The 25,033-nt window shown below is 45.0% G+C and overlaps 1 protein-coding gene across 6 annotated transcripts in view; it reads left to right on the forward strand.

Moving 5' to 3' along the window:
- The window catches only part of GATAD2B (GATA zinc finger domain containing 2B), an 88,660-nt gene that overhangs the window by 48,673 nt on the left and 14,954 nt on the right, over positions 1–25,033 (forward strand). For all 6 annotated transcript variants that reach the window (XM_082703586.1, XM_082703589.1, XM_082703587.1 and 3 more), the window contains exon 2: positions 22,690–23,025. In XM_082703586.1, coding sequence (XP_082559712.1) covers positions 22,691–23,025 — 335 coding nt within the window. In that variant the 5' untranslated portion in view covers position 22,690. The remainder of the gene's footprint in view (positions 1–22,689; positions 23,026–25,033) is intronic.

Raw genomic sequence — 25,033 nt, forward strand, 5'->3', positions numbered from 1 at the left:
CTTTCCTAGATAGAGCGGTCCTTGTAAATCTACCCTCCAAACTGAAGCACTGACAAAGGGGAAAGGGATGCTTTTTACATTTTGAGGGGCGGTAGGTATAAACTGGTACTGTTCCACGCAGACTAGTACACACTGTCCCCCTCCCCTATCTGTAAAAGAAATGTCTTTGTGTGGTGTTAGAGTAAAAGTTGAAAGATTTACTAGGAAAATGTCACATAGTAAAGCTTGGCAGCATGAGAGAGTGTGTAGGTGTGCCTGGCCCATAAAATACTTAAGGGTAGGAATGGCAGGAGGTAAGGAGGTGAATTGGAGCCAGACGATGTAAGGACCAATGTGCTGTTGTTGCAGGTAATGGGAAGTCTTTGATACTAAGGCTGAGACAGCAAGGTTACACTTTTCTTTTTCCTTTCTTCCTCTCTCTCTCTCTCTCTCTCTCTGGTCACTTTGCTGGCTCTCTGAAAGATGAATGGGTGGGGGCAGGTGCCTTACATGCTGAGACCGCAAGGTCATGGAATGTGTTTGCTGTAGATTAGGAGAGAAAAGATGCTATTCTGAAGGATGGCAGGAAGGTTGAAAGAATGGAGAGACTCTGGAGATATTTAAAGCTTTAGAGAGACTTAGACTAGTGGGGAAAAAATCACTCTGCTCTGCTTCTAGGACACCTGCTCCTGGCTTCCTTCGGCCTCACAGACCACTTCCCATCTTAGTTGCTTGTGTTCTCTTCAGTTTGTAAATGTTGGACTCTTCTCTGTTTGCTCTCACGTTTTCTATGATTTTGTTGTAGCTTCGCTTGAGCTTGTGTCTCAGCCAGTCCCAGCACACCGTGTTAGAGAGGTGCACTTTTCATTTTTCTCCCATTAGTGACCATTTCTACGGAAGACATTATCACTCGTTCACACGCCTGCAGAGATGGAAGACCTGGAGTCAGCCTGCACGGGCTTCTCAGACTCCACATCCCGGGCATCTGTATTTCTCTGTTCCTTCTTTGTATTCCTTTTTTTTTTTAATTAAGATTTTATTTATTTCTTTGCCAGAGAGCACGTGTGAGAGAGAGCACAAGCAAAGGTAGCATCAGAGGGAGCGGGAGAAGCAGGCTGTGCACTGAGCAGGGAGCCCAGTGCGGGGCTTGATCCCAGGACCCTGGAATTATGACCTGAGCTCAAGGTGTAGATCCTACCTGATATTCCTGAGTCAAGGCCATACCTGATTTGGCCTCGAGATTACCTCGCCTACCTCATTTCCTACCACTCTCTGTCGCAGATATGGCATTTCATCTAGTTTGTTTGTTGGTGTTTTTAACTGTTTCTTGTACTTACTGAGCACCTGTCTCTGGCAGCATTCATTGTCTCTCAGATGCATCCAGATTTCACTTCCCACTCAGTTCAGGAGGTAGGACTTTGCTGATTGTGCCCTAACAATAGTCTCCCTCACCAACGCTCTCTAACCCATTTTCATGCTTAACCTTCTTAAAGGTCCTTATCCCTACTTTACATATGTATGTTTTCTCTACTGTTTTCTCTTTCCCACTGGAATGTTCAGCCCAGGAGGGTAGAGACTTTGTTCAACATTGTGTCCTCAGTGCCAGAATAATGCTAATAATAAGTAGGAGGCATTTCATAAATACTGTATTTCATAGAATCTAAGGTGCTTTCATGCTTGGTCCGGGCACGCCCCTCTCCCAGGACCTCTGTCCACCGACTGGAAGCTCCTGCACCCCAAATTTTTTGGATTCTGCGGAAGCTTCGTCAGTAGTCTGGATGGATCATTAATTACGTTTCCAGCCCCTGTCTGGAGGATGGGGATGGAGAGGGAGTTTCTCGAGCTCCTAAGGACCCACCCAGATACGTCTCATTAGAACAAAAGATGCTCCTAGTGTTCTTATCACTTAGGAAGTGACAAGAGCTTTAGTAACTCTGTGCCGGGGGGGTGGGAGGGTGGGCAGAGTTCCCTCACGGAGCCCGGCAGTAACCGGATCCACGGTCCAGGAGGGCTGTCCGTGCGTCCCTCCACACTGCTGCTCGCTATGGCGCACTTTGCGTCCTTGTGCCGCCTCACTTTCTGTTCTCTGTGGTCAAGTGAAAGGCCTCCTTCTGGAAAAGGAGTCTGTTCTGTTCATGCCCCCCCCCTTTTCAGTTAATCTAAAAACTTTTCAATTTTTAAGAAAAATGGAAATGTTTAAATATATATAAAAACAGACTAGAACAATAAACAGCTTATGTAACTAGCATCTTCAGTTAACAGTACACATTTTGCCATATTTGCTTCATTGGTGTGTAGCATATGCATAGTGTTTCTGAACTATTTCAAAGTAAATTTTAGACTTGACTTCTAGATATTGAAGATATTGCCGTGTTAAACAGAATAATGCCCCTTCCTGCAAGATAGCCACTTTCTAATTACTAGAATCTGTGAATGTGTTCCACTTTCCTGGCAAAGGGGAATTAAGATAGCAGATGCAATCAAGGTTACTAATCAGCTGACCTTAAAATAAGGATAGTGGTCCAGATTATCCACGTGGGCCCACTGTAATTGCAAGGTCCTTAACATGGAGAAGGGCAGAAGACAGTCAGAAAGATGACAGCTTGAGGAGGAGACGAGCCCAGCCCATCACTGATGACTGGAAGGATGGAGAAATGGCCATAACCCCAGGAAAGCAGGCAGTATCCAGCTGGGAAAGGTAGGAGAATAGATTTTCCTTCAGAGACCCCGGAAGGAATGTGGCAGACCTCCCTGCTGATGCCTGTAACTTAGCCAGCAAGACCCATTCAAAACCTCTGACTTCGGACTGTAGGGTAATAAATTCGCATTGCTGAAGCCTCCAACTTTGTGGTAGTTTCTTACAAGACCATAGAAATGCTTCTCCAAAAAGATCAAAATTTCCTGTTCCACCACAATGCCCGTTTTCATAGCAGCTCTGGAAGAGAGCGTCTCTCTACGCAAGATCTGCATTTTAGATTTCTCATGTTGTTCCCATATGGTATCCTCTAGCTGGCTTTCTGATTCTCTGTATTTCTTGCAAAGTGGATTTCATTGTGAAGGTTACTTGTTTTTGGCAAAAACACTTTATGGGAGATTCTGTGTACTTCCTGCTGTATCATACCAGGAGGCATGTCCAACCTGAGATCTCACCCTCTGCACTTTCGGGTCTGACCCCTGGCTTCCGTTGACAGCAGGGTCTCTCCATCACCAAAATATGGTTTTCCCTTTGCACTTAGCAGTATGTGGAGTTATTTTGTTTATTGAAGCTGGAAGGCCTATCTGCTCTGAAAAGTTACTAAAGTAGTTATTAAAAATATAAAATTTATACTTTCAGATTATCATTTTGACTCTGGAGTATGGCAGACCACACAACCTTAAAATCTTTTGTAATTCCATTACAAAACACCTAGTAAGGGGGACCTGGGTAGCTCAGTCGTTAGGCATCTGCCTTTGGCTCAGGTCTGGATCCCAGATCGAGCCCCGCATCGGGCTCCCTGCTCAGGGGGAAGCCTGCTTCTCCCTCTCCCACTCCCCCTGCTTGTGTTCCTTGTCTCTTGCTCTCTCTCTGTCAAATAAATAAATATTAAAACAACAACAACAACCTAGTAGTATTGGATAAAGTGTAACAAACTTTTTTTTTTTCCTTAAGTGAACTTCCTCTTAAATGCACAGCTAAGCCTGGAAGAAATAAGGGAAATCCTCAGGGGCAACAAGTGAAAGAGGAGCTGAGAATGAGAGAGAGAGAGAGAGAGAGAGAGTGTGTGTGTGTGTGTGTGTGTGTGTGTGTGTGAGACTTAGTGCTGGGACAGTTCTGGGGGCTTTCCCAGTCTCGGGCACCAGAAGACTTGTTCTTAATGCTTTAATGATTGGGGTCCAGAGACAAAGCATTATGCCTGGCACAGAGTTAGAGATGAGAACCCCCTTGTAAGGCCAGGAGGTCACAGGGAGATGACCATTAAAAAATTCCATCTCCTAGTTGAGAGAAACAAGGAAATTTCTGTCACACTCCAGGTTCTGATTAGGAATGGGTGGGAGTACCCCCTGAAAATTTAAGTACGGGCCTGCACTCATACAGGCTTAAATTATTTTGATCTGGAGATCCCCAAGCTGAGAAATAAATATAAAAAAATTATTTGGAACCCTTTACTCCCTTGGTGTAGCTGGCAGAAGCATATGAAATACTCTGAAGGAACAGGTGCACAATCCAAATCACACAGGATTCCTACAGATAAAGTCACAATGAAAACAAGGCTCACAATAGAAAATGACAAAAGGCACAAGAAACAATTCATTTACCAACAATACGTCACTGTTAAAAAATCAGTAGGAACTGAAACTTCAGATAATAAATCTCTCTTTTTTAAAGATTTTATTTATTTGACAGTGAGAGAGGGAACACAAGCAGGGGGAGTGGGTGAGGGAGAAGCAGGCCTCCCGTGGAGCAGGGAGCCCAATGCGGAGCTCGATCCCAGGATGTTGGGATCATGACCTGAGCAGAAGACAGGCGCTTAACGACTGAGCCACCCAGGCGCCCCAAATCTCTTGATTATAGCTTAAAAAATAAGTATATTTAAAGTATATTAAGTGTAAAGATTTTGAAAGAATAGAAAAAACAATTGGGGGGAGACATTTGAAAAAACCGAATAGAATATCTAAAAATGCAGAATATGGTCTTCTGTTCAGCAGGCCAGACACTCAGTAAAATGGGGGGCGGGGACCTCTCCCAAGCAGCTTAACATTTTAATGGGCGGAAAACGGGTCACCAAATATAAATGTGGAATATGAGTCATCAAAAGGAAGGAAATCTTGCCTCTTTCGACAACATGGATGGACCTTAAGGGCATTATTCTGAGGTAAGTGAGACAGAGAAAGGTACCTTCTCACTTACATGAGGAATCTAAACAAAACCAAAAACTTCGAATAGATTGATGGTTGCTTGTGGGGATGAGTGGATGAAATGGGTGAGGCTGCTCAAAAGGTACAAACTCCTAATTACAAAATAGGTTCTGGAGATCTTTTTAATCACGGAGATGTGGCGTTTAGCATGGGGTGACCATAGCTGATAATACTGTGTGAGACATTTGAGAGTTGCTAAGCAAGTGGATTATTCCTTTTTTAAATTTTATTTATTTGACAGAGGGCAGGGGGAGCAGCAGAGGCAGAGGAAGAAGCTGACTCCCCGCTGAGCAGGGGCCCGACGTCAGGCTCAGTCAGTCCCAGGACCCTGAGATCATGAGCTGAGCTGAAGGCTTAATGACTGAGCCACCCAGGTACCCCCCTCAGATGATTCTAATTGTATCCAAAGTTGATACGTTCTGCAGTAGATGAGTAAAGTTAAGAACTTGGAAGATGTGGGGCGCCTGGGTGGCTCAGGTCATGATCTCAGGGTCCTAGGATGAGTTCCGCATCTGGCTTTGCTCAGCGGGGAGCCTGCTTCTTCTTCCTCTGCCTGCCCCTCCCCTTACTTGTGTGTGCGCGCGCGCTCTCTCTCTCTCTCTCTCTCTCTGTCTCTGTCAAATTTTTTTAAAAAACCCTCAGAAGGTATGTTTGTTAAATAGCATATTCAGCATAGCTAAAGAAAGAACAAGGAGCGATAGGAGGAAATTATACAGAATGCAGCATCAAGATAGAAAGAAATGGAAAATATGACAAAAAGATTGAGAAATGGAGACCAGAATAAGATGGTCCAAGATAAATGTCATAGGGGTTCTAGGATAGGATAGGAAAAATGAGATGGTAATATGCTCAAAGGGATAATAACTGAGAATTTTCCAGAATTGCTAAATATATCAGTCTTCAACTTCAGGAAAAAATAGCGAATTTTGAAAGGAGCAATAAAACGAAACACATTAGAACACACTAATAATACTGAATCTTGTAAAACGTCAAAGACAAAGAACTAATGAAAGCAACCAGGGAGGAAGAAACATTACCGCAAAGGAATGAAAATTAGACTTCAGTCAGACTTCTCAAACACCAAGAAAATGTAAGGAAAGTAGTATTTTCAAAGTTTCAAAGAGAAAAGATAAGTGAGTTAGGACTCTGCTCATTCTAAAATGAGGATGAAGTAAACATTTTCAGGGAGACTTGAATGTGTTCAGCAGCTAGGTATTTTTTTTTAATTCGTTTTAAAAAATTCTTTATTTAAAAAAAATTTTTTAAAAGATTTTATTTATTTGACAGAGAGAGATCACAAGTAGGCAGAGAGGCAGGCAAAGAGAGGAAGGAAAGCAGGCAGAGAGCCCGATGCGGGGCTCGATCCCAGGACCCTGGAATCATGACCCGAACCGAAGGCAGGTGCTTAACCCACTGAGCCACCCAGGCACCCCTCACCCTTGTTTTTAAAGGATATTATTCTGGGTATGGTATTTTAGGTTGTCAGGTTTGTTTCTTCCTCTTTTTGTCTTTTCTTTTGCCTTGTTTCCTACAAGAAATCTGGAATTATCCTTATTTTTACATAATCTATCTTCCCCTTGCCCTGCCCTGGCTACTTTTAAGTTTTTGTAGCAGTTCTAAGCAATTTAATTATGTCCCTTGGGATATAGTTTTCATGTTCCTTGTGCTTGGGGTTTATTGAGATTCTTGAATTTGTAGGTTTATAATTTTCACTGTTTATTCTTTTTTGGTCATTATTTATTCATATGTTTTTTCTGTCCACTCCTATAACTCTTTGAGCAACTCCAGTTGTCTGGATATTAGGCTGCTTAAAGTTGTTCCCCAGCTTTAGGGTGCCTGGGTAGCTCAGTCAGTTAGGCATCAGCCTTTGGCTCACGTCATAATTCCAGGGTCCTGGGATGTCTGCTCTTTCCCCCTGCCTATGCACACATGCACTCTCTCTCTCTCAAATAAATTAATAAAATTCTTAAAAAATATATATATTCTTTTTTTTTTTTACTAATTTATTTATTTATTTGACAGAGAGAGAGAGAGAGATCACAAGTAGGCAGAGAGGCAGGCAGAGAGAGAAAGGAGGAAGCAGGCTCCCCGCTGAGCAGAGAGCCTGATGCGGGACTCGATCCCAGGACCTTGGGATCATGACCCGAGCCAAAGACAGTGGCTTAACCCACTGAGCCACCCAGGCGTCCAAAAAAATATATATATTATTTTTAAAAAAAGTCTCCCAGTCCCCTCATGCTCTTCTTATTTATTCTTTCCGACTGTTTTGAGGTAATTTTTATTACTACATCTCCTGGTTCGTTAATCTTTTTTTTCCCCTGTAATCACTAATCTGCTTTTAAAATCAGTGCATTTTAACTTCTTTATTGAGATCTTTTTTTACGTACCACACAATTCACAGTGTAGTGGTTTCAGTGTATTCACAGAGTAGTACAACTATCCCCACACTCTAAGATTTGAACATTTTCATCACCCCAAAAAAGAAACCTCTGGGGCACCTGGGTGGTTCAAGTGGTTGAGCATCTGCCTTCGGCTCAGGTCAGGATGTCAGGGTCCTGAGACTGAGCCCTGCGTCGGGCTATCTGCTCAGCAGGAGCCTGCTTCTGCCTCTCCTTTCGCCCCTCCCTTATCCCCTGCCACTGCCCCCCCACTCGTGCTTGCTCTCTCCCTCTCAAATGAATAAATAAAAAATCTTTAAAAAAAAGAAAGGAAGGAAGAAACCTCTGACCCGGCAGCAGGCATGATGCATTACGACTCTCTCTTCAGCTGTGGGCAGCCACTGGTCCACTTCCTATTTCCACTGACTTGCCTCTTCTGGACTTTTCATATAAATGGAGTCATACAATAGATGGCCATTTGTGACTGGCTTCCATCACTTAGGTAATGTTTCTAAGGTTCATCTGTGTTGTAATTCTTATCAGTACTTCATTCTTTTTTGTGACCATATAATACTCCGTTCTACAGGGTCGCGACATTTTGTCGATCCATCAGTTGACGGACATTTGGGTTGTTTCCACTTTTCAGCTGTAGGGATAATGCCGCGGTGAACATCGGTGTACAGATTTTTGTGTGGGAATAGTATTTTCAATGTGTTGTTTGTGACTGGTGTCTCTCTGCAGTGGTCACCTCTGTGGTACTCTGTCCTTTCACTAGACCTCCGCTCCGTCTCCTCTGCTCCCGAGCCGGCCTGGCTCTGCCTCAGTTCCACCTGTGCACACCGTGTCTTAGAAGCTCCCCTAAGACCATAAAGGAGGGCAGTTGGCGAGCTTACCTTGTTTGTGTCCTGTTCCTGCGGGGCCACTGCCTTTGTTGTCCGATGTCCAGTGTCTTGAAAACCTGTCTCATGTATTTTTGTCTGGGCCGTTGTTATTTCAGGTAGGAGGGTAAATCCGGCCCTGTTAACACCAACTTGGCCAGAAGTAGACTTCGCAGCATTAAACATCAACAAATTGATACTTAATGTTGAACTGGAGAATGGATTACTAAATCGTATATTTTTGCAATGGAGTTCTACACAGCAGTTAAAACAAATGAAGTAGGACTTCATACATTTACTTGGATAAATTTTAAAAAAATTAAAAATGGGGGCACCTTGGTGGCTCAGTGGGTTAAAGCCTCTGCTTTCGGCTCAGGTCATGTTCCCAGGGTCCTGGGATGGAGCCCCACATCGGGCTCTCTGCTCAGCGGGGAGCCCGCTTCCCCCTCTAGTCCCACCTGCCTCTCTGCCTATTTGTGATCTCTGTCTGTCAAATAAATAAATAAAATCTTAAAAAAAACAACAACTTTAAAAATGAACATTGAAAGGCAAATGGAAAAGGACATGTACAAGAGCCTACTTTCTAAACTATAATTTATAAAAGTACACAAACGGGTGCCTGGGTGGCTCAGTGGATTAAGCCACTGCCTTCGGCTCAGGTCATGGTCCCGGTGTCCTGGGATCGAGTCCCGCATCGGGCTCTCTGCTCCGTGGGGAGCCTGCTTCCTCCTCTCTCTCTCTGCCTGCCTCTCTGCCTACTTGTGATCTCTCTCTCTCTGTCAAATGAATAAATAAATTCTTTTTTTTTTTTAAGATTTTATTTATTTATTTGACAGAGAGAAATTACAAGTACACTGAGAGGCAGGCAGAGAGAGAGAGAAGGAAGCAGGCTCCCTGCTGAGAGCAGAGAGCCCGATGCGGGACTCGATCCCAGGACCCTGAGATCATGACCTGAGCCGAAGGCAGCGGCTTAACCCACTGAGCCACCCAGGCGCCCCTGAATAAATAAATTCTTAAAAAAAAATAAAATAAAAAATAAAAGTACACAAACTATACCATACATTATTTAAAGATACTTATGCAGTAATCTTGTAACAGTATCCATGGAAATGATAACAAACTCATCAGAATAATGCCTTTCTCTGGGGAGAGGAGGAGGTGGGGAATGGATTGGGGGTGTAGTTATCCAGGGTGCTTTGAATGTATCTCTAAGTGTTTAATTTCACTAAAAGTAAGTTAGGAAGCCACATATGTAACAAATGACCAGGGCCTAACTATGTGAAGAACTCTTAGAACTAAATAGGTAAAACAATCCAGTTAGAACACGGCCAGAAAACATGAACAGAGGGGTTTTCACAAAAGAGGATTTATTTATTTATTTATTTATTTATTTATTAAAATTTTATTCACTCATTTGACAGGCAGAGATCTCAAGTAGGCAGAGAGGCAGGCAGAGAGAGAGAGAGAGAGAGAGAGGAGGAAGCAGGCTCCCCGCTGAGCAGAGAGCCCGATTCGGGACTCAATCCCAGGACCCTGAGATCATGACCTGAGCTGAAAGCAGAGGCTTTAACCCACTGAGCCACCCAGGTGCCCCTCACAAAAGAGGATTTACAGATGGCAAATAAACACATAGAAGGATATGCAGCATCACTAGCCTTTAAGGAAATACAAATGAAAACCATGGTGAAATATCACTACACACCTCTCAGAATGGGTTAAACAGCAAACAGTGACACCACCAAATGCCAGTGAGGATATGAAGAAACTGGACTTGTCAAACATTGCTTATGGGATTATATAATGGGCCAGCCATGCTAGGAAACAGGTGGGTGGTTTCTTATAAAGCTAAACATTAATTTTCTATATTACTCAGCAGTAATAACATTCTTATGCATTTATCCCAGAGAAATGAAAACTTGTGTTTCTGCAGAAACTTGTATGTGAATGTTCATAGCAGCTTTGTTATGGCAAAAACAAAAACCAAAAAAAACACCGCAAAACTGTTTCAACTCCATTGCCCTTCAGCAGTGCAATAAGTAGGGTACATTCTGACCATGGGCTACTAGTTGGCAATAAGAAGGAATGGACTATTGGTACATGCAAAAATTTGGACGAATCTCAAGGGAATTCTACTAAAAGCCATTTTTTTAAAAAGCCAACCCCAGGGGTGCCTGAGTGGCTCAGTCAGTTAAGGGTCTCAATCTTGGTTTCAGCTCAGGTCATGATCTGGGGGTCCTGGGCTGGAACTGCACATCAGGTTCCACACTCAGTGTGGGGTCTGCTTGGGATTCTCTCTCCCTCTCCTTCTGCCCCTCCTGCTTCAGTTCTTTCTCTCGTGTGTACATGCTCTCTCAAATCTTTAAAAATAAAAAAAAAAAATTTTTTTAAAGCCAGCCCCAATAAAAGTTTTTTTTAAAAGTAATCTATACATCTTCCCCCATTTTACTTGGATACGTTTGTCCTTACTTAGTTTCCAATGTCACCACGTTCATATGTGCCTGGATCCTCCATAGTCAAGACAGAGAACAGTTCTATCACCTCAGACCCACCCTGTCACTGCCCCCTGCCAACTACGCGCCAACCTAGTGATCACCGATCTCTTTTCCATATCTAAAGGGTTATCCTTTTTTTTTTTTTTAAGATTTATTTATTTATTTTGAGAGAGAGGGAGAGAACACACGTGTGCCCAGGATGGGAGGAGGTCAGAGGGAGAGAAAAACTTAAGCAAACTCCATGCTGAGCTCCGAGCCAGACTCGGAGCTCAATCTCATGACCCTTAGATTGTGACCGAGTCAAAATTAAGAGTCATCCAGCGCTTAACCAACTGAGCCACCCAGACGCCTCAGGGGTTTGCCTCTTTTTTTTTTTTTTTTTTAAGATTTTATTTACTTAATTGGCAGATAGAGACCGCGAGAGAGGGAACACAAATGGGGGGAGTGGGAGAGGGAGAAGCAGGCTTCCCGCCGAGCAGAGCTCAATCCCAGGACCTCAGGATCCTATCTGAGCCGAAGGCAGATGCTTAACCTACTGAGTCCCCCAGACATCCCAGATCTATAGATTATATCAACGTTGATATCCTGGTCATGGTGTTAGGGGAGACTAGGTAAAGGGTACATGGAATCTTTCCTGCAAGATTTCTTGAAACTTCCTGTGACTCTACAATTACCTCAGAAAGTTAAATTAAGGGGCTCCTGGGTGGCTCAGTGGGTTGGAGCCTCTGCCTTTGGCTCAGGTCATGATCTCAGGGTCCTGGGATCGAGCCCCACGTCAGGCTCTCTGCTCGGCAGGGAGCCTGCTTCCCCCTCTCTCTCTCTGCCTGCCTCTCTGCCTGCTTGTGATCTCCACTGGTCAAATAAATAAATAAAATCGTTAAAAAAAAAAAAGAAAGTTAAATTAAAAAATAAAATAGAGGTGAAGCGAAAACTTGTGTGCGGTGAGATTCCCCCGACTCCGCGTTGTGTCCGTTTGGAAGGTGGGTCAGAGAGAGAAATCAGAAAAATACTAGAAACAGTAAGAATTGAAAGTATTTTTTGATAACTTACTAATATTCATTTAAAAGTCTTTGGATTTGGGGAATCCAAATCCTGGAATATGACTTTTGATCCTTGAGGTTGTGAGTTTGAGCCCTACGTTGGGCGTATAGGTTGCTAAAAAAAAAAAAAATTAAAGTCTTGGGGCGCCTCGGTGGCTCTGTGGGTTAAAGCCTCTGCCTTCAGCTCAGGTCGTGATCTCAGGGTCCTGGGATTGAGCCCTACATCGGGCTCTCTGCTCAGCGCGGAGCCTGCTTCCTCCTCTCTCTCTCTCTGCCTGCTTCTCTGCCTACTTATGAGCTCTGTCTGTGAAATAAATAAATAAAATCTTTTTTTTTTAATTAAAGTCTTTAGATTTTAAAGTTTTTTTATAAGAGATACTTATTTTAGAGAGCGAGAAAGCATGTGTGAGCAGGGGAGCGACAAAGGGAGGAGACAAGCAGACTTCCCACTGAGTGGGGAACCGGATGGGGGATGTGAGGCTCCGTCCCAGGAACCCTGAGATCGTGACCTGAGCTGAAATCAAGAGTTGGAGGCTTAACTGACTGGGCACCCAGGTGCCCCGAAAAGTCTTAAGATTTTTTAAAAGTATCAGAATTTGTAAGAAGGGTATATATATTTTGTATGTTTATATGAATATATATCTTACACAGACGTGTGTATTATATATATAATATGTTTTAAGTACTTAAAAAACAAAAAAGAAGCTCCACACCCAACATGCAGCTTGAATCCACGGCCTTGAAATCAAGAGTTGCGTGCTCCTCCGGCTGACCCAGCCAGGCATTCCGAAACAGCTTATTTTTTATGTGTTAAATAACTAATCATCGACAAAGCAGAAAAGAATGTCCAATGGAAAAAAGATAGTCTCTTCAACAAATGGTGCTGGGAAAACTGGACAGCCACATGCAGAAGAACGAAACTGAACCGCTTTCTTCCACCACACACAAAAACAAATTCAAAGTGGATGAAAGAGCTAAATGGAAGACTGGAATCCATCAAAACCCTAGAGGAGAAGGCAGATGGCTACCTCTTTGACCTCGGCCACAGCAACTCCTTGCTAGACACATCTCCAGAGGCAAGGGAAACAAAAAGCGAAAATGAACTACTGGGCTTGCGTCAAGATGAAAAGCTCCTGCACAGCAAAGGAGACAGTCAACACAACGAAAAGACAGCCAACAGAACAGGAGAAGGTTTGCAAATGACCTGTCAGGCAAAGGGCTGGTATCCAAGATCTGTGGAGAACTAATCAAACTCAACACGCAAAACACAAAAAATCCAATCAAGAAATGGGCAGAAGACATGAATAGACAGCTTTTCAAAGAAGACATCCAAAGGGCCAACAGACACATGAAAAGATGTTCAGCATCACTCGGCATCAGGGAAATACAAGTCAAAACCACGATGAGGGGCACCTGAAGGGCTCAGTGGGTTAAGCCTCCGCTTTCAGCTCAGGTCATGATCTCGAGGTCCTGGGATCGAGCCCCACATCAGGCTCTCTGCTCAGCCGGGAGCCTGGTTCCCTGCTCTCTCTCTCTCTGCCTGCCTCTCTGCCTACTCGTGATCTCTGTCTGTCAAATAAATAAAATCTTTAAAAAAAAAAGAAAAAAGAAAAAACCACGATGAGACCCCACCTCACACCAGTCAGAACGGCTAAAACAAGTCAGGAAACGACAGATGCTGGCGAGGATGCGGACAAAGGGGAATCCTCCTACGGTGCTGGTGGGAACGCACGCTGGTGCAGCCGCTCTGGAAAACAGCATGGAAGTTCCTCCAAAAATTGAAAATAGAGCTACCCTACGACTCAGCAATCGCACTACTAGGGACTTACCCACAGGATACAAATGTAGTGATCCGAAAAGGCACGTGCACCCCAGTGCACAGCAGCAGCATCCACAGTAGCCAAACTGTGGCCCAGATGCCCCATCGACAGATGAACGGTAAAAGCAGATGTGGCATATGTATGCGAGGGAATGCTATGCGGCCGTCAGAAAGAATAAAATCTTGCCATTTGCAGGGTACCTGGGTGGCTCAGTCATTAAGTGTCTGCCTTTGGCTCAGGATTTGCAGTGATGTGGATGGAACTAGAGTACATCATGCTGAGCGAAATAAGTCAGAGAAAGACAAATACCATAGGATTTCACGCATGTATGGGATTTAAGAAACAAAACAGATGAACATGGGGAAGGGAAGGGAAAATAAAATAAGATAAAAACAGAGAGGGAGTCGAACCATAAGAGACTCTTAACTAGCGGGGATAAACTGAGGGCTGCCAGAGGGAAGGGTTAGGGGATGGCTTGGGTGGGGGCTGGGCGCTACGGAGGCACTTGTGACGGCTCTGGGTGTGGTCGGTAAGTGATGGATCACTCACTTCTACTCCTGACACCAATATTCACTATATGTTAACTAGAATTTTAAAAAAATTTTAAAAGGGAGGGCGGCTGGGTGGTTCAGTGGGTTAATCCTCTGCCTTCGGCTCAGATCATGGCCTCAGGGTCCTGGGATCGAGCCCCACATCGGGCTCTCTGCTCGGCAGGGGGCCTGCTTCCTCCTCTCTCTCTCTCTCTCTCTCTCTCTCTCTGCCTACTTGTGATCTCTGCCTGTCAAATAAATAATCTTTAAAAAAATATTTTTTTAAAGGAATACTGCTTTGCTTTTATATAACTATAGGCTTAAATTTCATCATTTTTCAAAATTGGTGGGGAGGTTTTTTGTTCTGATTTGTTGTTTTGTTTTTGAGTAGGCTCAACACCCAGCATGGGGCTCAGACTTAAAACGCCGAGATCGAGAGTCCCATGCTCTACTGACCAGGCCAGCCAGGTGCCCTGAAAATTGGAGCTTTGTAACTTAACTGACAATTAAAATTTTTCTATTCATTCTCTGATGTGGTTAGTTGGGAAAGCAAATGTGAGAGGAGCATTGTACGTCGGCTGGCAAACAGCGGTCACTCAGCCGATGTTTGTCTGGTTCGTGCTTCCTCTCCAGCCTCCACCGTCTGCTCTCTCAGGGTCCTCTGAGTCTTCGCTGCAGATCTGGGTTTTGGTTCGGGGCTAACAGTAAGATGAAAGCTTGACAATCGTGAGGCTGGAGCTGTGACCACCTGACCATTCTTACTTTTCACAGGGGCAGCAGCAGATTGAAACTGGGCGTTTTTCGCCTGTAATTGTTAGACATCAGCGTTGGGACTCTCCTTTAGTTTGCTGAGAGGTCCGGTTTTCCTGGTTTTTCCTCCAGCTCTCTGTCCGTTTCTTAGTTTCCTCCAACCCTTAAATGTCGGTGCTGCCCAGGGATCTATGCTGGGCCCTCTTTTCTTGTGACTCTGTCTTTTTTCTGGGCAGCGTTGCTCAGCGCTCATCCATTACTTCCATTACCTCCTCTGCCTGTACAAGTATCTGTCTCCAGCCCTGGCCTGAGCACCGGCTCTTCAGTTTGCGTGCTGCGTGCCCCGATCATTGGATGCGTCCACCTCAGTGTCACATCGGCACTTCTGACAGTTTTCCATGAAGATAGTTTAGGTAAGGGATAATCTGGCTCCAACTGGCTTACACATTAAGGGAGTTTATTGGCCTGTGTAACTGGCGTGAATCCACGCTAGCTCTGGGGCAGTTTGAGGTGTGGCCCAGCTCCAGGATTCTCTCCCATCTCCGTGTGGCTGGTGCAGTGTCTCCTCCGTCCACAAGTGACCTGCCTTCCTCATGGTCTCAAGATGGCTGCCAGCAGCAGCACACCAGGACTGCGTATTTTCACATTCATACTCAGAGGAAGAGAATATAGGACTGGGTAGGACCTGGTGGCTGAGACTTAAGTCAGGAAGTGTCAGGGATGATTCCCAGGCTTCTGGCTTTTGTCTCTGGATGAGTTCGGCCCTCTTCATTGAAGTATGAGAAAAGCAGGCTGTAGGAAGGCAGAGAAGATGAGTTCGTGTGAGCACCCAAGTTCTTATTTTAGTTACATGCACATCTTCTCCTGTCAGAATGAAATTGTTAGCAGTGACCTAGGGGCTTCTGGGTGGCGCAGTCATCAGGTGTCTGCCTTCAATTCAGGTCATGATCCCGGGATCCTGGGACCGAGCCCCAATCAGGCTCCCTGCTCAGTGGGAGGCCTGCTTCTCCCTCCCTCTGTTTTGTTCCCGCTCTCGCTGTCGTTCTGTCAAATCAATAAATAAAATCTTAAAAAGAAAAAGAGACAGTGGCCTAATCTTTTTTCCCCTTTATTCCTGCCAGCTAACCATGACCTGGACGCATAGTATTCTTGGTGTTTGGGGCGGGGGCAGGGGGGTGTGTGCATTCACAAATACCCAGCACCGCTTCCCACGGTTCTCCATGTTCTCCAGCTCTGGTCCGTCAATCTGTTTAACAGATTTGTGAAGTGTGTTAGTCCTGCATAGCAATCCCAGATTTACTGTCTAACGCTTTATAGCCCAGAGATACTGGATTGAACATTTTCCCAACTGTGAAGTTAGGGATAATACCACCTAGTAACTTGTCTGAGGAGATTGAAATGAGAGCACATGAGAAGTGCCTAGCAGTGTTTGGCTTTTAAAGATTAGTGATTATCATTAGCAGCCCATAAGAAACAAAAAAAAGGCTGGTTAGGCATTAAAAGGCAAATTACAGGGCACCTGGGTGGCTCAGTCCATTAAGCGTCTGCCTTCGGCTCAGGTCATGATCCCAGGGGAGGGGCCCAGCCCCCACATCAGGCTCCCCACTCAGCTCTCCCTCCCCCAGCTTACGCTCTCTCGCTCGCTCGCTCTCAAATAAATAATCTTTAAAAGGCAAAATTAACATTTATCTTAGAGGATTTTTTGAAAATTTTATTTTAAGGGGGCTCCACACCAAATGTGGGGCTTGAACTCACAACCTTGAGATTGACTAAGTAGCGCATGCTCTACTGACTGAGTCAGCCTGGCTCCCCTATTTTGCAAAATTTTTGTTTTGTTTTTTTTAGAGAGGAATTTTTATGTGATAAAGTTACATTGAATATTCTTTTTTCTTTAAGGTTTTATTTATTTATTTGACAGAGAGCACACAAGTAGGCAGAGCAGCAGGCAGAGGGAGAGGGGGAAGCAGGACCCCTGCTGACCAGAGAGCCTGTGCAGGGATGCGGGGCTCGATCCCAGGACTCTGGGATCATGACCTGAGCTGAAGGCAGAGGCTTAACTGACTGAGCCACCCAGGCGCCCCTCAGTGACTCTTTTTTTTAACGTAGATACACAGAGTTGTGCGGCTATTGCCACAATCCAGTTTTAGAATATTTCTATCACCTCATATACCACTTTTTTTCCTTTGTTCTTTCTTTCACCTTTTCTTTTTTTTTTTTTTGTTTTGTTTTCTTGGTTTTTTTGTTTTTTTAGAGAGAGAGAGAATCTTAAACAGGCTTCTCACCCAGCACAGAGCCCAGTGCAGGGGTTCAGTCTCATGACCCGAGCCCAAATCAAGAGTTGGACGTGTAAAATGACTGAGCCACCCAGGCGCCCCTCTCTCATGACATTTTTTTTTTTTTTAGATTTTATTTATTTATTTATTTGACAGAAAGACAGACAAGTTTGCAGAGCAGAAGGCAGAGGGAGAGGGAGAAGCAGACTCCCTGCTGAGCAGAGAGCCCGATGCGGGACTCCATCCCAGGACCCTGAGGTTATGACCCGAGCCAAAGGCAGAGGCTTAACCAACTGAGCCACCCAGGCACCCCTCTCATGACATTTTTAATTTATCTCAGTTACATTGGATTTTTTTCTTATTGTGGCAAAATATAACAATTTTTTAAACCTTTTTTCCTTTTTTTTTCCAAAATTTATCAATTTAACCATTTTTAACTGTACAGTTTCAGTGGCCTTAGGTATATTCACAGTGTTGTGAAACTATCACCACTGTCCATTTTAAGGACTGTTTTTTGTTTTTTAAGATTTTACTTATTTATTTGAAAGAGCATGAACAGGAGCGGAGGAAAAAGCAGCCTCCCTGCTGAGCAAGGAGCCAGATGTAGCGTTCGACCCCAGGGTCCCTGGGATCACGACCTGAGCCAAAGGCAGGAGCTTCACTGAGCCACACCCGGGCACCACCAGGAACTTTCTCTTCACCCCAGAGATTCTGTTCCACTTAAATAACAGTTCCTCACTGTCGCGTCGCCACTTGAGTCGCAGGTAGCCACTGATGTACTTTCTATCTTGGTTAATTTGCCTATTCTAGGTACCTCATGTTAGTGGAAATACTTGTTCTTCTGCATGTGACTTACCTCACTTTGCATGATATTTTCAAGATTCATCCATGTTTTATCGGATTTCGTGGCAGAATGGCTAGATCAGTAAAGAATGGGCAAGGACGGGCACCTGGGTGGCTCAGTGGGTTAAGCCTTTGCCTTCGGCTCAGGTCATGATCCCAGGTCCTGGGATCGAGCCCCGCATCGGGCTCTCTGCTCAGCAGGGAGCCTGCTTCCTCCTCTCTCTCTCTCTGCCTCTCTGCCTACCTATGATCTCTCTCTGTCAAGTAAATAAATAAAATCTTTAAAGAAAAAAAAAGAATGGTCAAGGAAAGTTTGGTCAGCATTTTCAAGGCATCTCTTGGGAAAGATTACTTACCTTAGACATTCAAATATCTGTTTCTGGTTTCTCCCAACTTCTAGTGTATCTGTGTATTTTGCTGGAGTGTAATATGGGGGGCAGGTCTTTGAGCAGTGTTCAGCTGTGCGTATAACCATCTGAGAAGCCGGGATGATCATGGCGTCCCAGACTCCATTCACTCTAGGTTATCGATGTTTTGTTCCTTTGTTACATATTTCCAGTGCTTATGAATTTGCCTCAAAACTTGGAACTCTGTGCCATATTACTTTGCATTTGTGTATCTTGCTTTGTACCTTTCTGGAGTATTTTTTGCATCTAGGTGTGTGATCAGTTGAGTAACAGACTTTCGTCACTCACAGCTTCCCACAGGATTCTCAGTGGTCCTCTCAATATGAGATGTTTTGTTTTGTTTTGTTTAAAGATTTTATTGTTTATTTGAGAAGGAGGGAGCGAGAGGGGGGAAGCAGGCTCCCCGCTGAGCAGAGAACCTTCTTGAGACTCGATCCCAGGATCCTGGGATCATGACCTGAGTCAAAGGCAGAGGCTTGAACCCACTGTTCGACCCAGGTGCCCCTCAGTATGAGGTGTTGGTCACCTTCCCTGGAACACTGGGGAGTTAATTACTGGGGAGTTACTGGGGAGTTGGAGTTTAACTTTTGATGTTCTGTAGCATTCAGCATTCCAGTTTCCACCTTGTGGGCATTTTTCAGAAGTAAACCACTTCAGAAATAACATCTATCAAAATTACCAGGTCCTTAGGGGACCTGTAGCTAAAGACTCTGTGTTCTGTCGTCTGTCTCTGTCTGAAGCTGTTGAAATGAAATGAGGATGCAGAGAAGTTGGAAGCTCATGTGCTGCTGGTGGTGACCGACGACGGCCCGGTCTCTTTGGAAAGCAGCCCAGGGCTGAACAAAGAGCAGCCGTACAGCCCAGCAGCTCCCTCCTGGGTCTTTACCCAAGAGAACTGAAAACCTGTTCATGTAAAAACGTGTGCACGAAAATTCATAGCAGCATTGTTCATAACAGGAAAAAGTAGGGGAAAAAACAAATGTCCATCAGTTGATAAATGGATTAACAAAATACGCGAACACAAATGGAATATTATTTGGACATGAAAAGACAGACGCACGACACGGGCTGCAGACAGAAATGATGCACATTGACAGAAGCTAGTCGCAGAAGAAGCGCATATGGTTCCAGTTATGTGACAAGTCCAGGGGTGCCTGGGTGGCTCAGTCAGTTAAGCGTCCAGTTCTCGATTCCCGCTCAGGTCAGGATTTCTCAGGGTCATGAGATCAAGCCCTGTGTCTCACTGTGCGCTGGGCATGGAATCTGCTTAAGATTCTCGCCCTATCTTGTGCTCTGTCTCTCTCTCTCTCTCTCTCTCCCCCCCTCTTTTTGGAAGAAGAAAAAAAGTCCAAATTAACAAATGTAGAGTCAGAAAGTAAATTGGTTGAGGGACTGCTTATGGGTATGGTTTCTTGAGGGGGTAGATGATAAAAATGTTCTAGTATTGATTGTGGTGATGGTTACACAGCTCTGTGAATAGAGTAAAAACCACTCAAATGTGCACTTTATTTTTTTTTAACATTTATTTATTTGAGAGAGCACCCATACATGAGACAAACCCTGAAGCAGATTTCCTGCTGAGCGTGGAGCCCAACACGGGGCTCCATTCAGGACCCTGAGATCAGACCCGAGCCAAAATCAAAAGCCAACCACTTAATCAGCAGAGGCACCCAGCATCCCAAAGTGTGCACTTTCGATTGGTAGATTCAGGTCACCTGGGTGGCTCCGTTGGTTAAGCAGCTGCCTTCTGCGGAGTTCCGGATCGTGGAGTCCCGCATCAGGCTCCCGGCTCAGTGGGAGCCCTGCTTCTCCCTCCCCCTCTCCCTCTGCTCCTCCCTACCACCTCCCCACTTGTGCTCACTCTCTCTCAAATAAATAGATAAAATCTTTTTTTAAAAAAAGATAACAACGAGGCGCCTGGGTGGCTCAGTGGGTTAAAGCCTCTACCTTCAGCTCTGGTCATGATCCCAGGGTTCTGGGATCGAGCCCTGCATCGAGCTCTCTGCTTAGCAGGAACCCTGCTCTCTCTCTCTCTGCCTGCCTCTCTGCCTACTTGTGATCTACTTGTGATAAATAAATAAAATAAAAAATAAAATAAAACACAAATATGCCCAACTGTGCTTTTTTAAAAAATAAATAAATAATAAAAAAGATAATTTTTTAAAATAACTAACATAACATAATAAAAGAAAGAAAAGAAGTAACATTACCCAAAAATTCAGAGACCTGGCTTCTGACTTCTTTTTCTGATCTCCAAAATGTCTGTTTTGGTTGGTTGTTTCTGTTTTTGTTTTTTGGTCATACTCAGGAAAGGATTAAATAGCTGTTATTTTACTCCTCACTACCAGAAGGAAGCTGCCACAAGCATAAACATATTTTTCTTTGCAAGAGCGCAGTTAGCATTGTCGGTCTTCTCTGTCTTGCTACTCAAGTCTGTGAATTATTGGGTCTGAGCTCATGTTTTAGGTCTAGAAGTCATAACCCTAGGGTATAGAAATTAAATTCTGTTGAGCATCTTCTAAGTACCCACTTTTAAAGATAAAATTAAGATTTAGGGAGGTAAAGTAATTTATAAGACCTTATAAAAGTAATTAGCAATTTGAATCTGTGTTTCCATGACTCAAAAAACTTTCTTTCCAGTGCCTCTTTGCTATTTCCTATCAGGAAAACAGCCCTGGATTCAAAAGTATGGAAGAGATTCTGCATTTAAATTTTGTTAGCTTAAAAAATCAAAGTGAGGGGCGCCTGGGTGGCTCAGTGAGTTAAGCCGCTGCCTTCAGCTCAGGTCATGATCTCAGGGTCCTGGGATCGAGCCCCACATCGGGCTCTCTGCTCAGCGGGGAGCCTGCTTCCCTCACTCTCTCTGCCTGCCTCTCTGCCTACTTGTGATCTCTATCAAATAAATAAATAAAATCTTTAAAAAAAAAAAAGTGAGAGGGAAAATGATAATTTTCTATCTTTAATAATTTTGTTGCATAAGTAGAGAAAGTATTACCTCTTCTCAGCCTAAACACCTGAGTCTTTCATAAAAGTCAAGTATCTTTTTTTTTCTAAGTAGGCTTTATGCCCAGTGGGCTTGAACTCACAACCCCAAGATCAAGTCTCCTGCTCCAACAAATGAGCCAGCCAGGCGCCCCCTAAAGCCACGTGTCTTAAGATACTGAATCTGTATCCGCATAGACTTGCTTCGTCCAGCAACTGTGGCTCCCCATGAAGTGTTCTTTGTTTACTTCCTCTTCTCGTCCTTCATTAAGAGAGGCCAGCTAAAGATCCGCCTGGGTGACTGGACGAGCTTCTTCGTTCATAAGAGTCTTTTCCAGGAAAAGGATTTGGTTTGATAGTTAAAACTAGCATATCTAGGACACCTGGGTGGCCCACTCGATTAAGCGTTTGCCTTTGGCTCAGGTCATGATCCCAGGTCCTGGGATGGAATCACACGTCGGGCTCCTTGCTCAGTGGCAAATCTGCTTCTCCCTCTCCCTCTGCCCCTCCCCCTGCTTGTGCTTGCTCAGTCTCTGAAAAATAAATAAAATCTTTTTTTTTTAAAGATTTTATTTATTTATATGACAGGCAGAGATCACAAGTAGGCAGAGAGGCAGGGAGAGAGAGAGGGGGAAGCAGGTTCCCTGCTGAGCAGAGAGCCCGATGTGGGGCTCGATCCCAGGACCCTGAGATCATGACCTGAGCTGAAGGCAGAGGATTTAACCACTGAGCCACCCAGGCGCCCCAATAAAATCTTTAAAAAAAAAAAAGCAAAAACCAACGCATCTGACTTTGAGCATACGGACACAAAAAGCCCATCACAAAAGAATGTTTATTCTGAGAGAGGTAGGGTTTTAATGGACTGTCCAGTTGAGTGTAGTGGTGACATAGTAAGGACTTGGATGACTGGAAAGTAGTTGAGGTTTACTTTTCACTGCTGAAGTTGAGTGGAGAAATCGCCTTTAGTTATAAGTGTTCTGGGAAGATAGAAGGTAGAAGGTTAGTTCAGTGACCTTCCTTCCATGTATCTGATTCTTTTTTTTTTTAAGATTGTATTTATTTGAGAAAGAGACATAGTGACAGAGATAGGGAGAGAGTGCACAAGCAGGGGGGAGAGGGAGATACAGGCCCCCGCTGAGCAGGGAGCCTGACGTGGGCCTCGATCCCAGGACCCCAGGATCATGACCTGAGCCGAAGGCAGTCGCCCAACCAGTGGAGCCACCCAAGCTCCCCTCTTTTTTTTTAAGAAGCTCTGCACTTAACGTGAGGTTGAGCTCACCGCCCTGAGATCGAGTCGCATGCCCACCAGCTGAGCCGAGCAGTCCCCATGCTGCTTCTGAGTACCCCTGCCACCCCCTCATTCCTTCCAGACTGCCGAAGAGGCTGTGCTCTCATCTCGCTTATGTTTTCCTTCCCCGTAGGATGGACAGAATGACAGAAGATGCCCTTCGCCTCAACCTGCTGAAGCGGAGCTTGGACCCGGCGGACGAGAGAGACGACGTCCTGGCTAAGCGACTCAAAATGGAGGGGCACGAGGCCATGGAACGCCTGAAGATGCTGGCGCTGCTGAAACGGAAGGACCTGGCGAACCTGGAGGTGCCGCACGAGTTGCCCACCAAGCAGGATGGCGGTGGCGTCAAGGGCTACGAAGAGAAGCTCAATGGGAACCTCAGGCCTCACGGAGACGGCAGGGCGGCAGGAAGGCCCGGCAAAGAGAACATCAGCGACGAGCCGGTGGATATGAGCGCAAGGCGGAGGTACGGCGCTCTCCCGCCGGCTCCTGCGGGGGCACCTCCTCCAGGCTGCGCCCTGCGGCCGGGATACATTCCAGTGAGAGGAGGTGCTTCTTGGAAGAAGACAGGCGTGTGCCGTTTGGCCTGACCAGGAATCCCTGTCACTCCCCAGTGGAGCTCGGTGCCTCCTGTCTCTGCTTAGCGCACGGAGAGTCCGCAGTCAGCACCCTTAGGAGAAAGGTCATTGCGGGTGGACGAGGCGCCGCAGAGCTGGCAGGGAGGGGCCGCGGGCTCCGCTCCCCTGGCAGGCCCGTCTAGCAGGGCCGCAGGCGTTCCTCCAGCTCACCCCGGCAGGCTTCGAATGTGCCGGGCCGGAGCCCCCGCTTCCATTACTTCCAAAAGCCGGGGCCCAGCTTCTCTTGTGCGAACAAGGAGGTGGTCCTCACGTGCTGATTCTCTGCCTTCTTGCTTTGTTGGCGCCACTGTCTTCAGCCTTCACGTACACGTGAACATTCTTATGCTGTGCATATCCACGTGTGTGTGCACTCACACGTACACGGTTTCACAGGACTTTTTTCTGGTGTCTGTCAGGGCTGAGTACTTGAAACAGTGGCGCTCGTACTCAGAGGGGTACTGGCGGAAGGGACAGCTCCCGGGGTAGTGAGTCACAGTGTAGACAACCTTAGCTTTAAGAACATTGTTTATTAATAGTTCACATAGAGCTGATAGGGTATGAGAATGATTCTGTAGTGTCCGCTTCCCTTCAGCTGAATTTGTCTTACGACTGAAGAAGAACGAAAGGAATAGTCAGAGCCTTTTTTTTTTTCTTTTTAAGATTTTATTTATTTTTTTAACAGAGAGAGATCACAAGTAGGCAGAGAGGGGGAGGCAGGCTCCCTGCTGAGCAAGAGCCCGATGCGGGGCTCTATCCCAGGACCCTGAGATCATGCCCTGAGCTGAAGGCAAAGGCTTAATTCACTGAGCCACCAGGAACCCCCAGTTAGAGCCTTACCTGGGATTCTTTCTCTAGCTTTTAACGTTTACTTACTGTTAATGTCCCAAGTTTTTTTGTTTTTTTTTTTGGTTTTTTTTTTAAAGATTTTATTAGAGAGCACAAGCAGGGTGAGGGGCAGAAAGAGAAGCAGACTCCCTGCTGAGCAAGGAGCTTGATTCAGGGCTCCATCCCTGGACCCTGAGATCATGACCTGAGCCAAAGGCAGCTGCTTCACCAACTGAGCCAACCAGGCACCCCCACACACAATTATTTTTTTAAAACTCACCCAATGATGGAACATTATTCTTGGTAATAGCATTTAAAATCCTGGGCGCCTGGGTGGCTCAGTGGGTTGGGCCGCTGCCTTCGGCTCGGGTCGTGATCTCAGGGTCCTGGGATCGAGTCCCGCATCGGGCTCTCTGCTCAGCAGGGAGCCTGCTTCCCTCTCTCTCTCTCTGCCTGCCTCTCTGTCTACTTGTGATCTCTGTCAAATAAATCTTTTAAAAAATAAAAAATAAAAAAAATAAAATCCTTAGGAAACTTTAAATAAATTCCCTGTTGGTCATAAATGAGAAAAGTCCTTGGGTAGCTTGGAAGCTATATGTAGTGTCAGCAGAATATTATGAAAATAGATTAATTCTGAGATTCTTGAGAAAAAAAGAAAGCTGACGAATGTGATCAGGCCCCTGAGTAGCCCGCGTGCCCGTAACTGCCTTTGCCGTCTGGAGCAGGTACTGACCCTACTTGACGAGGGAGGACAGATGTTGGACGGATCCCTCAGATCCCAAGTTGGCCCTGAAAATGCATTTTTCACAGAAACATTGTTACACATTTTGATGAGATCTCAGTACTAGTATTATTGGTATCGTATTAAATAAAATTTTAAAGTTCTGCTTTGAAAAGTCAGACTGCCCTAAGAACCCTACTATTGCATTTAATTTTATTTTAGAGGAATGAACTTTTGAAACTTGATCCTCTGGAAACTGGGAACTATTTTGTTTTGTTTTGTTTAAGATTTTTTTCTTTATTTATCTGACA

The sequence above is a fragment of the Mustela nivalis genome (genome assembly GCF_964662115.1).
Source record: "Mustela nivalis genome assembly, chromosome: 16".
Classification (NCBI taxonomy): domain Eukaryota; kingdom Metazoa; phylum Chordata; class Mammalia; order Carnivora; family Mustelidae; genus Mustela; species Mustela nivalis.